The sequence below is a fragment of the Crassostrea angulata genome, chromosome 1 (genome assembly GCF_025612915.1).
Source record: "Crassostrea angulata isolate pt1a10 chromosome 1, ASM2561291v2, whole genome shotgun sequence".
Classification (NCBI taxonomy): Eukaryota; Metazoa; Mollusca; class Bivalvia; order Ostreida; family Ostreidae; genus Magallana; species Magallana angulata.
In genome coordinates, this window is record NC_069111.1 from 48,397,532 (window position 1) to 48,411,310 (window position 13,779).

At 33.4% G+C, this 13,779-nt stretch overlaps 1 protein-coding gene across 1 annotated transcript; it reads right to left on the bottom strand.

The window, feature by feature from the left end:
* Positions 1–305: 305 nt before the first annotated feature.
* LOC128192840 (uncharacterized) lies at positions 306–3,152 on the bottom strand. Its single transcript, XM_052865836.1, has 6 exons — positions 3,144–3,152; positions 1,628–1,759; positions 1,101–1,166; positions 920–1,008; positions 574–694; positions 306–440 (listed from the first exon to the last, which is right to left on the bottom strand). Exons 1-6 carry the CDS (start codon positions 3,150–3,152, stop codon positions 306–308), a joined length of 552 nt encoding a protein of 183 aa, XP_052721796.1.
* Positions 3,153–13,779: the final 10,627 nt, after the last annotated feature.

Consider the following 13,779-nt stretch of genomic DNA (forward strand, 5'->3'; position numbering starts at 1 on the left):
CTAGTAACCGATCACATTACCCTCAAATTATGTGACTGTGAGCGATCTCATGTCAGAACTTAATTATTCCGGACACAGTACATGGAATCTCATGTCACTCTATTAAGGCTATGGTGACTACACTGACTTGTGCTTCCTGACATAGTATATGGAATCTCATGTCACCAAATGTATTAAGGCTATGGTGATTTACTCCGACATTAGATTTCTGACATGGAATATGGAATCTCATGTCACCAAATGTTCAAAACAAAAGTTTCCATTGTACTATTTGTTTTATTTGAAAAAAGCATTCAACATTAATTTCAAAGCTTACTTATGAAGAAAGTTTGATTACTTTCAAACATCATCAAGTTCGTAGCAATTTTCTGTCTCATAGCTGTAAGGTCTGCATTTGTGATGTTAATAACAGACTGTCCACTGATATCTCGTTCTGCAAACTACTAGTACCTGGTATATATAAGTGCTAGCATAAAGAAAACACATAAAACAGTATAGATGGATGTTTAAATAAATATAGATCATATTATTTAAAAAACTGATCATACAAAACATAAAGGTGTAGAACTTTACCAGCAAACAATGTACTCCGCAGTTGTAACCATCTGTCTGTTTAGAGTGCATTTTTGTTTCCACCTGCCACTGCTTCTGAATCACCTCATTGTAAGCCAACATCCTTTGACTCATATAAGAACTGTAAGATTGATTTAAAAAGAATTAAATATTAAATAATTTGATAAATATTGGGCATTCCCTTTTTTCTTATTTATCTTGAAGTTTATTTTTCCTCATATATCAGTTTTGTATTTCATCTATTGTTGGTTAATACCAATATGTTGTCAGTCTATAAACCAAATGAGCAACTATTTGAACTTCATGAAGTATATATCAAAATATAATTATCCACTCATGACTCTACCACCAATTTCTTTTCACTGCAAGTATCTGTGATCTTCTCTCCATCAAAGGATTGTAGAAAAGAATTATTCCACTCTCTGGTTCAACGATCTGAAAATTAATAAAGTGTCTTTGTTCATCACACACAAAATACATTATACACTTTTTAAAATATTTTTCATTATGCTCATTTAAATACTTACAAGTAATGTCCAATGTCCATGCCTGACAACTGCACCAATCACTGTGGAACACTCAAACAGTTTCAGCTGCCAAGAATAAATAAACACTTGTAACCAAGATTACAAAGATCACTGAGATGTGGCATCACCTGCTCCACAAACATTATTTTTAAACCAGCCTCAGATTCCCACACTGAGGTCTTCGCAAAGCTCCCCCATCCCCACTGTCTCAGTGAGCCAAAAAAATGTTGCATTTAATTAAGGCTTTGACGGTCAGACCGGTTCAATTGCTGATGGCCTGATAGCTCAGTTGGTAGATCACCTGTCTGTCTAGAGATTCAGGGGTTTCGGGTATCAATCCCGGTCTTTTCCTGTTACAAAACAGAAACTGAAGGTTCAAAGAAAATCCTTCACTGTTTGACCATAAATGGAAATGTGAATACCCTTTTTAAACTAATAATATTTCGTGAACATTCATTCTTATACAAAGACTAGAGAGAGAGCGAAGATGATTTACATCTTACAGTAGCTTTATGAGCATGTTTTACCTTCTTTTTGTAACCTTTAATGGTAAATGAGCCATCCTCAATTGCAGTCATTGTTAGGGATGGATACATTATTATCTTGTTTCTCTTTTCTATATCTGCTTGTACTAGGTAGGCTAAATAAGCATCTACTACCTAAAGTAAATTGATAATAAAAAGTAAAGGGGCATGGTCACGATTTTGGTCAAATTTTATTTTTATGTTTTTATTATTTACAATGCTTTAAAAATGCATTTCTAATGATCAAATTAAATTTGAGAGTCATTCGTAGATTTATAAGCAAGATACAGGGCTCACAATTCTTTGTCATGTAAACAAGGCTCGTGCCCTGTATTTGTTTACTTAGGTTCCATATACCAGTAAAAAATCTTTTTCCAGCTTATTTGTCTATTTTTTAAAATTTATTTTAAGCATAGATATACAATTCCTAACGTTTAACACATTCGTTTTAGGTTTAAAACTGAAATTTTTACTTCAACGTTCAAAATGTAAACAAATGCTTTGTTTACATAGCGGAGCATTTCAAGCTCTGTAACTCGCTTATATCTCAACAAATGAGACTCAAATTTCGGTTGCCTATAAAAAATGCCTTTCTGAAGCATTGTAAATACTGAAATCGGGAAAATAATTTTGACCAAAATCGTGACCATGCCCCTTTAAAGGAACTTCATCTCTATTTCTTAAAAAACAAACTGGATAACAACATAGCCTATGTAAACCCTTTCAAACATACAAAGCCAAGAAGCGGTGATATGAAATGACATATGGTCATAAGTATAAATTATTAGTTGTTTACAGAATATTATTGATATCGTATATATAAGACAAGGAATACTTTGATATTAAATAATTACCTGAACATTTACTTATATGATTGTTGGTAGACATGTTTATTCACACCTACATTAACAAACATATCACCTTCATTTATACTTGCAGAGATACAAATTTTAAAAAAAAAGTAAATAAAAGGAACTATATACACATGTTATAAGTAAAAATATATGTATACTACTTAAATATGTTTAAGCAGAGTAGCTAAAAAGAATCAGAAACGCTTGAGAGCTCAAATTTAACTGTAGACATGGGGAAACTATTTTTTAATTTTATTTCTATCAAAAATCAGAACTACCATAATGTAAACAAATAATAGTTAATATGAAATGGTACATTTTTAAAGTTATTTAAAAAGCGCTTCTCGTTGCTGAGTGTATTTTGGACATCCAAAAAAAATTCATATTTCCTTCAGGTATAAACATCAGCTCTCATCAATAAACAATCCCTAAATAAATTATTTCATATTATGGATAGGCATTCAAAAGGTTGAATAGACTGAGATTACTCAAGTAGACAATTGATAGAGAAAAACTTGATGAAGTTCGGTTTTTTTAGACCTAGATATGACCTAGATATGCTATGCAAGGACTGTTACATAATCGTAGGTCGAATGGATAAGATTAAAAAATGATGGTTAAGCAAGTCCGAGTTTTCCAGGATAAGATGTCCCACATAACATTACCCCATTCATATCTAGGTCTGAAAAAAGCCGAACTTTATCAAGTTTTTTTCTATCAATTGTATACTTGAGTAATCTCAATGTATTTAACTTTTTTAATGCCTTTCCTTCACTTGTACATGTAGCAAGTCTCCTTTTTTTTTTTAATTCCTTTGTTCTCATTTTTACTATAGAGGGTATGTGTTTTTAATTATGACAAAATATATAACCCCAGTTCTATGTGTTTCTAATTTACTGGTAAATAATGGAATTGAAAACTCAAAATAATAGAGACGAATGGTATTGTTAAAAAATAAACTGTGACTATCCACACGAAGAAATAATTTACCTGGCAAGTTTATGAAAAACTGTTGTTAAGTCGTATAAAAACAAGAGGCCCAGGGGCCACATCGCTCACCTGAGCAACAATTGCCTTAATTCTGATCAAATTAGCATTACAGTATCAAAATATCTTGACAACTAAGTACAGTAGATCTTGCTAAAAAAAATAGAAAATCTGCCAATTTTTATCCACCTCTTTTTTGAGGTAAATACCAAGCCCCTTTTGTTGTTGTACCTGTAAGAAGATTTTTCTCTATTCCAATTTACCCCCCCCCCCCCTCCATTTCGTGGCCCCCCTTTTCTCTAGGGAATCATGGTTTCATCAAACTTAAATCTGCATAACCTGTGCTTTCACACTAAGTACTGAGTTTTGGACCGAAAACTTTCCCAGAATATTTTTAAAGATTTTTCTCTATATATTCCTATGTAAAAATTCAAACCGCCATCACGGCCCAGCCCTATCACTAGGGACTGTGATTTTGCAAACTTGAATTTACACTATCCGAGGATGCCTCTACACAAGTTTAGGCTTTTCTGGCCAAATAGTCTTTAAAAAGAAGATATTAAAGATTTTCTCTATATATTCCTATGTAAAAATTCATCCCCCATTGTGGCCTCACCATACCCCATGACTATTATTTAAACAAACTTGAATCTTTACGATCTTGGGATGCTTCCACTTAAATTTGGGCTTTCCTGGCCTTATAGTTTTGAGAAGAAGATTTTTAAAGATTTTCTCTATATATAAAAATTTATCCCCCATTGTGGCCCCGCCCTACCCCCAGGGACCATGATTTGAACAAACTTGAATCTACATTATCTGAGGATGGTTACAATTTGAGCTTTCTTGGCCATAAAGTTTTGAAAAGAAATTTTTTTAAAGATTTTCTCTATATATTCCTGTATAAAAATTTATCCCCTAATTGTGGCCCCACCCTACCCCTGGGGACCATGATTTGAACAAACTTGAATCTACACTATCTGAGGATGCTTCCACTCAAATTTAAGCTTTTCTGGCCTTATAGTTTTTGAGAAGAAGATTTTTAAAGAAAAATTCGATATATTCCTTTGTAAAACATGACCCCCTTCTTGTGGCCCCACCCTACCCCCGGGGACCATAATTTGAACAAACTTGAATCTACATTACCTGAGGATTCTTCCATTTTAATTTGAGCTTTTCTGGCCTGATAGTTTTTTAGAAGAAGATTTTTAAAGATTTTGTCTTTATATTTCTATGTAAAACTTGATCCCCTAATTGTGGCCCCATCCTACCCCTGGGGACCATGATTTGAACAAACTTGAATCTACACTATCTGAGGATGCTTCCACTCAAATTGAAGCTTTTCTGACCTTATAGTTTTTGAGAAGAAGATTTTTAAATTTTTTTTCGATATATTCCTATGTAAAACATGACCCCCCTCTTGTGGCCCCACCCTACCCCCGGGGACCATTATTTGAACAAACTTGAATCTACACTACCTGAGGATGCTTCCATTTTAATTTGAGCTTTTCTGGCCTGATAGTTTTTTAGAAGAAGATTTTTAAAGATTTTGTCTATATATTTCTATGTAAAACTTGATCCCCTAATTGTGGCCCCACCCTAGCCCTGGAGACCATGATTTGAACAAACTTGAATCTACACTACCTGAGGAAGCTTCCACTTTTATTTGAGCTTTTCTGGCCTAATAATTTTTTAGAAGAAGATTTTAAAAGATTTTCTCTATATATTCCTATGTAAAACTTGATCCCCCCATTGTGGCCCCACCGTACCCCCGGGGACCATGATTTGAACAAACTTGAATCTACACTATCTGAGGAGGCTCCCATTTTTATTTGAGCTTTTCTGGCCTGATAGTTTTTTAGAAGAAGATTTTTAAGGAATTTGTCTATATATTTCTATGTAAAACTTGATCCCCCCATTGTGGCCCCTCCCTACCCCTGGGGACCATGATTTGAACAAACTTGAATCTACACCACCTGAGGATGCCTCCACACAAGTTTGAGCTTTTCAGGCCGAATAGTTTTTGAGAAGAAGATTTTTGAAAAATACCAACAAATTTTCAAAAATTCTCAATTATCTCCCCTTTTAAGAGGGCGTGGCCCTTCATTTGAACAAACTTGAATCCCCTTCACCTAGTGGTGCTTTGTGCCAAATTTGGTTGAAATCTGCCCAGTGGTTCTTGAGAAGAAGATGAAAATGTGAAAAGTTTACAACGCCGACGCCGACGACAACGACAACGACGACAGACAACGGACAAATTGTGATCAGAAAAGCTCACTTGAGCCTTTGGCTCAGGTGAGCTAAAAACTGCTAAAACAAATATGGCAACTCCATCTTAGTTCAATTATTTGCATGTAAATTTAAGAAAAATCTTTGCTGCGTAAAAAAGTGGGGGGGGGGGGGGGCGGGGCGGGGCGGGCAGCCCCCCCCCCCCGGCCCCCCTGATGCTACGTGCCTGCAATGATGTTTAAAATATATAAAACAAAAGACAGTAGTCTTCGGATTTCACGGTATTAAAGCTCAAAAATTCGAGTCTATTATTTTAATATAGTAGTATAGATGTCAAAAACTATTATAGCCCGACTAGCCAGTTACATTTCAAAGAAACGGTTATTTTTTTTTAGCTTTATTGACATAGTATTGTAATAATAAATGTATATCATATTTTCAGTCTCATGATTAAATAATTAATCGGACATATCAATCAACAATAAATCATCCACGTCCACATATGTATCGGACTGTATGAACATTTTAAAACTGAAACTTTCAAAGATGTGCATGATTGTACATTTAAACAGTGTAGAGAAAGTTTCAGTTCAAATCAAAACTCTGAAGTTGGGGTCAATTAAAGTTTTGAAAAAAAAATTTTAATCTGCAGTTGAAAAATGACCCTGGGTATAAATTTCACGAACTTGGTCTCAATTTTCAACGGTGAAAAATGACCCCCCCCCCCCACTGCGGGTCAATATTCAACGTTGCAAAATGACCTCCGTGTCAATTTTCAACCCGGGTCAGTATTCTTCGTTCACTTCGTGCACATGTGGAATGTAAACACCTCTTGCACTGACTTCTTTATGCCAAAAAATTGACCAAAACTGTAGTCAGCAAATAAAAAACCAATATATATGAGATTTTATATGGTTTCGTATGCAAAATACTCAAACAAGAACAGAACAATGTCCTTTTTAATTGCATAAAACTGCGTAGCTGCAGACTTAAATTGAAGATTTAAAAATTTAAAAATAATATGAAAGGAGTTCTTAAGTGTTCCCTCTGCAACCATTTGCTGAGAAAAAGTTCGAAGATTGTCCATTTAACTTTGCCTCAAACAGAGATCCCTGTTCTTTAAATGGCCCTCAGAAACTATCAGTCAGCAGGAGATATATTTGTCCGTGCCTATGGAGGTACACTGAAGTTATACCCGTATTTTCATTGAAAAATATGTAGATTTTTTTTATTTAAGACAAGAAATTTGATGGTCTAAATAGAAAAAAAGAATTTACTTTGATTTATAAAAACAAACAAACTTGTGACTGGTATAGAAAAGTCTGTCACATTCAACAAAGATTGTTTTAAATTGACATATATTTCTCCTATGAAAATATAATGTCAACGTGCCTCATAGACACAGGAGTTTTAAGTACACGTATCGGTTGGATTTTTTCTTGTTCTAATTCTACAAATAGATTCCATGCCGACTTATTAGAATATATAGAGAACACAATTTTACAAACGAAGCAAAGCTACAACATCAATATGAAAACTTCGACCTTTTACTCAACAAATGGTGTAGAGTGGACACAAATGAACCCCTTTCATATTTTTTTTTATAGATTTAAAGCTTCTCTTAAAAAAGAGAAATCATATCGACCAAAACATGACCAGTGACAGTTGCGTTCACCATGCAGCAGCCAACAACAGGCACGTAGCATCGTTTTAGAAAGCGGGGGGGGGGGGGGGGGGTGGGGGGGCCAGGTTCATCCAAAAAATCTTGACAAGCAAAAAAAAAAAGTAAATTAGGAATTTCCAAAATCTTCAAAATCCTAATCCGGGGGGGGGGGGGGGGGGGGAGGGGCTGGGCTGGCATACTATATAACTTCAATTTCATTCCTAATTTCCTTATTTTTTATCAATTTTTTAATTAAAAATTGGGGGGCCAACTCCATGATAATTCAGTGTTTTTATATGTAAATTTTAAAAAAATTAGTTGCTGCGAGAAAAAGTGGGGGTGGGGGGTCAGGCCCCCCCGGCCCCCCCCCCCCCACCCCCCCCCCCCCCCCCCCCCCGATGCTACGTGCCTGAACAATATTGTGCCACCATACTTGTTATCGCCTTTGATGTGGAAACCTAAGTATTCCGGGAACATCCAAGATGACGCTGTTCTACAGTCCGCGGCAATATAGGAAATAATAAATTGGTCTATGTGTCCAGAGAAAATACGTATTATAAAAAAGCTGGTTTTATAATTTACTTATACTACCTTTGCTCTAGCAAACTGCTGTAATTATGAACTTTTCCTAAGCGCGCTGAATGTTTACCAACTTTTTTGTTTTATTTTAAACTAACTATCTTCACACAGGATTGTGTTTCTTAAGAAGAAAATTTTACACCATTTTTCCTCTTTACTTTCATGTGAACTTTGAACCGACTTTTGGGTCCCAGTATTGGTCCGGGGGGGGGGGGGGGTCACCGTTATAAAATTTTAGAATCTACACTATCTGATGATGCTTGCATAGTCATCCCATGAATTGTAGCATTGTAGTTCTTGAAAAGAAGATTTTAAGGACGTTATTTACTCATGGTTTGAGTTCTCAAATTCGGATTGTTATAAAGTTTTAATGTCATGAGTAAAATTTGTTCTAAACACTAAAAGTATTCATGAAATGAATTATTATTGACAAATCATTCGATATTTTTACTATATTATGGAATGAGGCTCAAACAAAGTTGGACTTTTAGCAAAACAGAGGAAATTCGGACAAAAATTTTCAAATTTTCTTTTTCACTGAAATATTTTTGGTAGTACTGTAATATTCAAAGTTAAGATTTTATCTGTTAGTCAACATTATTTTGCATATTTTCTGTTGGTTTTATCTCACTTTTTCGTTTAGATATTCGAATGGCACACACTACAAAAATATTGAAAAATGCTTAAAAATGATAAAAGACACCATATCTCAAAATTTTGATCATTGACTTCATACAACTTTTATGCCTGCAGAGTAAGGTCAATATACCTAGTTCAATGCTATAAATGTTTTAGTATTATCATCATTCAGTTTTTTGTAAAATTGAATCAAAAAAAGGGTAGGAATTTGAAAATTGATAGAGGAAATTCGGACTGGAATATTTATAAAAATTGTGAATGAAAACTTAATGCTTTGTGTCTGTTCAGTGTCATTGCCATTCATAAACTGTATTTCATTTTTAAAAGAGTTTAGCAATTTGTATTATTTTCACAATTAAGAAAACTTCAATCATACTGTAAAATTTTTAGGGACTTTTCTTAAATTTTCAAAAAATATTCAATGGCCATTATCTCAAAAAGTAGGTCATTGACCTACTTTTTTGAAACTGAAAAATAGCACTACCAAGATAGGTCTTTAATACACAATAGATGGTTTTTCATTATTATCAGTGGAATTTTTTTTCATTCTGAGTAAACGTATACCTTAAAAAATTAAAATTTTGTATATGCCACAAACTGATTCTAAGCTACAAATCTTATGTTTGAATTATAAATTTTACACCAACGTTATTTAAAAGTCATCTAAATAAAATGTACAACTATTATTAAAATCACATGAAGATCCTCAACATATAGCTTGTGCAATAGTTCATTTGACGACGCTGCTAGGAAATAATATACATTGTTCATGTAAATATGCTTAAGCTAATTTGTTAGCATTTAACTTGGCAGAGTTCATGCAATTGTCCCTACATGTAATTCTTGGTGACATTTTCCTGCAACCTCCGTATAAAGCGTACAACTAATTAATCAATGAAGCTTTTGCAGTGCGTAGTATTTCATACAAATTTAAGTGACAACACATCACCCTTTGCCATTCGCATAAAATAGACATTACACCATGGACCTCTTAATAACCCAGAGAGGACAACAAGTGGAGACACGGGGGACCCGGTGGTAATTGAGAGCGCGTTCTGCAGCTATGACGTCAGTGCTGCGTTTATTGTTTTAAAAAATATTACATATGGTAAACGCGGGGTTCCAAAGTTCACCTTTGGAAATCTCATTCCCAGACACTATCGTAATTTGGAGTCCGATATTGATAAAATTTGGATTTGACTAAGAAGAAAAGTTTTTGATTTCAATATCTTAATACATGTATCTTATTTCGATGTCTTGACACGGTTTTGGGTGTTCCTGCAATTTATTACGGGACATGTGCCTTTACAAGGTGAGTTAGAATATAGAAGGCTTCTACGTGCTTATACCTGTATTGATACATGAGTCTTTATAAAAGATGCAATAGATATGCACATGAGTATTCAATAGTTCTTAACAATGCGCATGCATGCAATTTGGTTTGTTTTATTACATAACATTCTGTTTAAAAATGTTTGGAAATATGAGATCTACATTCATGCAATTTTAATCAGGCAATAAGATGCTTTCTTGACTATAAAAGTTGCAGGCATAGCAAACGCAATGATCAAAACCGCTTAATTTCTAGATGTGTTCATACAATTATATTTACATCTACCGAGTATGGTTCCCTCTATCTCTTCCAAAAACTTAAAGTTAATTCGTAGCTCTATTGAAACAGCTAGACTGAAATCTACAAGCCCCGTTTATCGATTGGTCAAACCTACAGCGACCTAAGAAAAATCACAGACTGCACGAAATAACCATGATGTCAGACTCAAATTCCCAAAGGAGACGATTTGGCTGTTTCTTTTAACTAACGTACTAATGAACATTAATATAATTCAGTGAATTCCACAATGTACCGATCATTGCAGAAAAAAATTACATAACCCGCTATTTACATAACCCGCTGATGCGGGTTATGTATTTTTTCTGCCGTGTCACCACCTTCATATCCCACATGAATCGCCATAGAAAGCACTTCATTGTTTAAATAATGACAATAATACTTGTCTAACTGGAAAGTTGTCAAAATTAATGAACCACAGCATGGAGAAGTGTCAAAAACCTAACGTCCACCTCTGTAACATAATACTAGTGATTGTTGAAACTATATTCTGAAGTTCTGAAGACTTTTGCTTACTTTACATTTATTATCTACGGAAACTTGTCAATATCAACAAAGTAAAAAAGAATCTTCTTTGTTCTTTAATAGACGTTATACCCGCCCGGTTTGCAGAAATGAGAACAGATATTGCATAAAAAAATACACTGCAGAAATGAAAACAATCGTGTTGCATCGGAATGCATCCTATGCCAGGCGGAAACAGGTGTAAATGATTCTACAACTCTTCATTTATCTTTCAAGTAGCGCTCATGAAATATGCGTTGTCTTTCCTAGTTTTGGCAAGACTAAGAGGATTTAGTGGTGATGGCCATAAAAAGAAATGCGAAACTTTTCAAATTTCAAATTTGAAATAATTGAATTTTTTAACTTTACTTATAAATAATTTATGGCAAAATATCATACTTAAAACTTTATTGAGTGACTGATGGATAGTTTGTTGACCATTCAGTGTCTTTAGATTTAAAATAAGTTTGATTATTGTAACATGTATTAAAGTTTTTGTCCTGATAAATTACCTATATGTATGTAGAACATATACATGTTAAACTGGTACACGTTTAGGATTCCAAAACATTTCAAAAGAAAATCAATCTATTTTGTAATTTAAAAAAATCTAATTTATTATTTTGAGCAAATATACACTGTACGCATTTCTCAGTAATTCAATGTATTATGATATTAGAAATGTGCTAAATCAATTAGTTGAAACAACAAAAACTAGCTGGAGTAAATTTTCACTTTTTCATGCGTGTAACAATGTATTAATATATTATATAGTATGTAGACATTGTAAACTATAATATTTTCTCTACACCCTATGGGAATAAAGTTCATTGGTGTTATTGCTTGAATGTTGAATATATGTTTGGACTATTAGAAAAAAATTAACAGTAATTTGCTATTTTTAAAACCAACACTTATTATCGCAAGTTATTTCTCTTCTCTGCACTTCTTAGTCATACAAATAACAATTGTACGTCAGATTTTGCATTGGAATTAATTTTACTCAATGCACAAGAGATATTATGATGGAGTTCTATCACTGTGCAGTAATTATCGTGAATAAGTAGATTAATGTAAATTCATTACTGACAGACAACAAAAGTGCATACCTTAGACCGGTTTGAACCTGTTTAGAACCACGAGTGTATAAATAATAAAGGGCCCTCAGTTATAACCTTTGTCTGACCTTTCATATTCATTTCATAAATTACCGAAAAGCGTTCAGCATACGCTGCTTATCTGATTATACAAAGTGTGACATCAGGGGCTCAAATGCGATATTTAAGAACTATTTTACACTGTCATGAAAAAAAACCCCGCAAAGTGCAACTATTTGTAATCTAGAAAGATGTTTCTTCCCACACATAATTACAAATGCACGTGCAGCGTTAGTAATAATGTTTATCAACGCATTATATTTTTATTTTTTTCTATTTTAGATCAAAAATAGAACACAATTCGTTTTATTAATAGAACAAATAAGAGAGTTCTTTTTATTGGTAGCATATAGTATTTAAAAAAAAAACAATTTATGTAATACTAACATTTCACGTGCTGTCTATTAACATGTAAGTATAGCTGCTATATCCCACAATATATCCCCCCTGAATTTCTGTGAGGAATTAAAAACACACCAAAATATGAGCCTTCTTTCTTACATTATCTATGACAGCAGATTAGTATTAGCTCATGTATACTTTATTGTTAAAAAAAAATTCTAAGTGTACGTCTGGGTGGCTTTAACAATGAAAAGTGTGGAGGTACTCTTATTTATCAGTACATTTTTTTAAAAATGCGATGCAAAATGCGCGTGACTTTGCATTGTCTACTGAAGGTATTTACGTGCTTATGCATGCCCTACCTGGATGATTAAATTATTTAATTGATCTGTCATTGTTACTTGTAACTGCATATGTTTATCTCGTGAACAACAATTGCATAATAGGGACTTCAAAAGAAACGGATTTTATACAAGTAAACAAAACAGTTGATTATAACGTCAAATAAATTACACGTAAAAGTTTTAAAACCTCTATCATAATATTTTGCTTTAAATTTCAATTGTTTGTTTTCATTGAGGATTACATAATACATTAGGAAAAAGAATAAAAGGTATATATTTTTTTCTTCTGCAATATTTAGATATAAATTTATTGTTTTATCTAATATGGACTGAAAATATTATCCCCGTTCCTATTATATTCAAAATTATCCGTGATTCTATTTTTTAAACTCGACTAATACATGTTCAGGTGTAAAGTCGTTAATATTTTACCTGATTATAATTTACTTTTCGAATAACTGTAGATATTGCATTATGCAAGGGAAAGAAATCTTGTAAAGTTAAAATAACACATGTATAGGACAATTTTAATCGTACATGTTTTGATATCACATGTATTATGAGCTAGTATTATAAATATGTCACAGGCATGAAGCATGGGGGAGGATGCAAGCATATATTGTTCTATAGTTGTATTCTACTTCCATTGTACCTCATGAATTACTAGAATAATATTCACCAACATTTAAAGTGCCTGATGGTTTGCTTTGGTTTCAGACCAAAATCAAGAATGTAGCATCGATTTTAATAGGAGAGGATTTAACCCAAATATTCTTGACAAAAAATGAGAATCTTCAAAATCGGTGGAATAGGGGAGAAGAGTGCATTGTGTATTACAATTTTGATCGATAAGTTAATTTACCCTATCATTTTTAACACTGTCCAACAAAGTGTCAATATTCTATATGTGCATTTTAAAAATGTTGATCGTTCTTCCATGATAATCTAACAATCTTGATTTTTTTTTATTGAACTGACCAATTCAAAGTATTTCTGAAGCAAGATTTGAACGATCTAGCTTTTATAGTACATGTATCTATAGTAAACATCTTAGCGTGTTAAAACATTTCAACAGACCGGGGTAGAAGAATGAGGACAGGTTTTGGGTGCAGTCATTTCCCAATTTTTTTTCGCTTTTTTTCTTTTTTGGAAAGTGGGTTACAGTAGTTCCACTGCAGTGCGGTTCGACGATAGAGCGACGATTCGGTGCTTCATTTTGTAGGATATTGA

What these genes read in the sequence shown, in the direction of transcription:
- LOC128192840 (XM_052865836.1), bottom strand. An exon ending in GCAGTGAAAAGAAATTGGTG is followed by an intron (nt 695 to 919) that starts GTAGAGTCATGA and finishes TCAATCTTACAG; the next exon opens with TTCTTATATGAGTCAAAGGA. An exon ending in GCGGAGTACATTGTTTGCTG is followed by an intron (nt 441 to 573) that starts GTAAAGTTCTAC and finishes AGGTACTAGTAG; the next exon opens with TTTGCAGAACGAGATATCAG.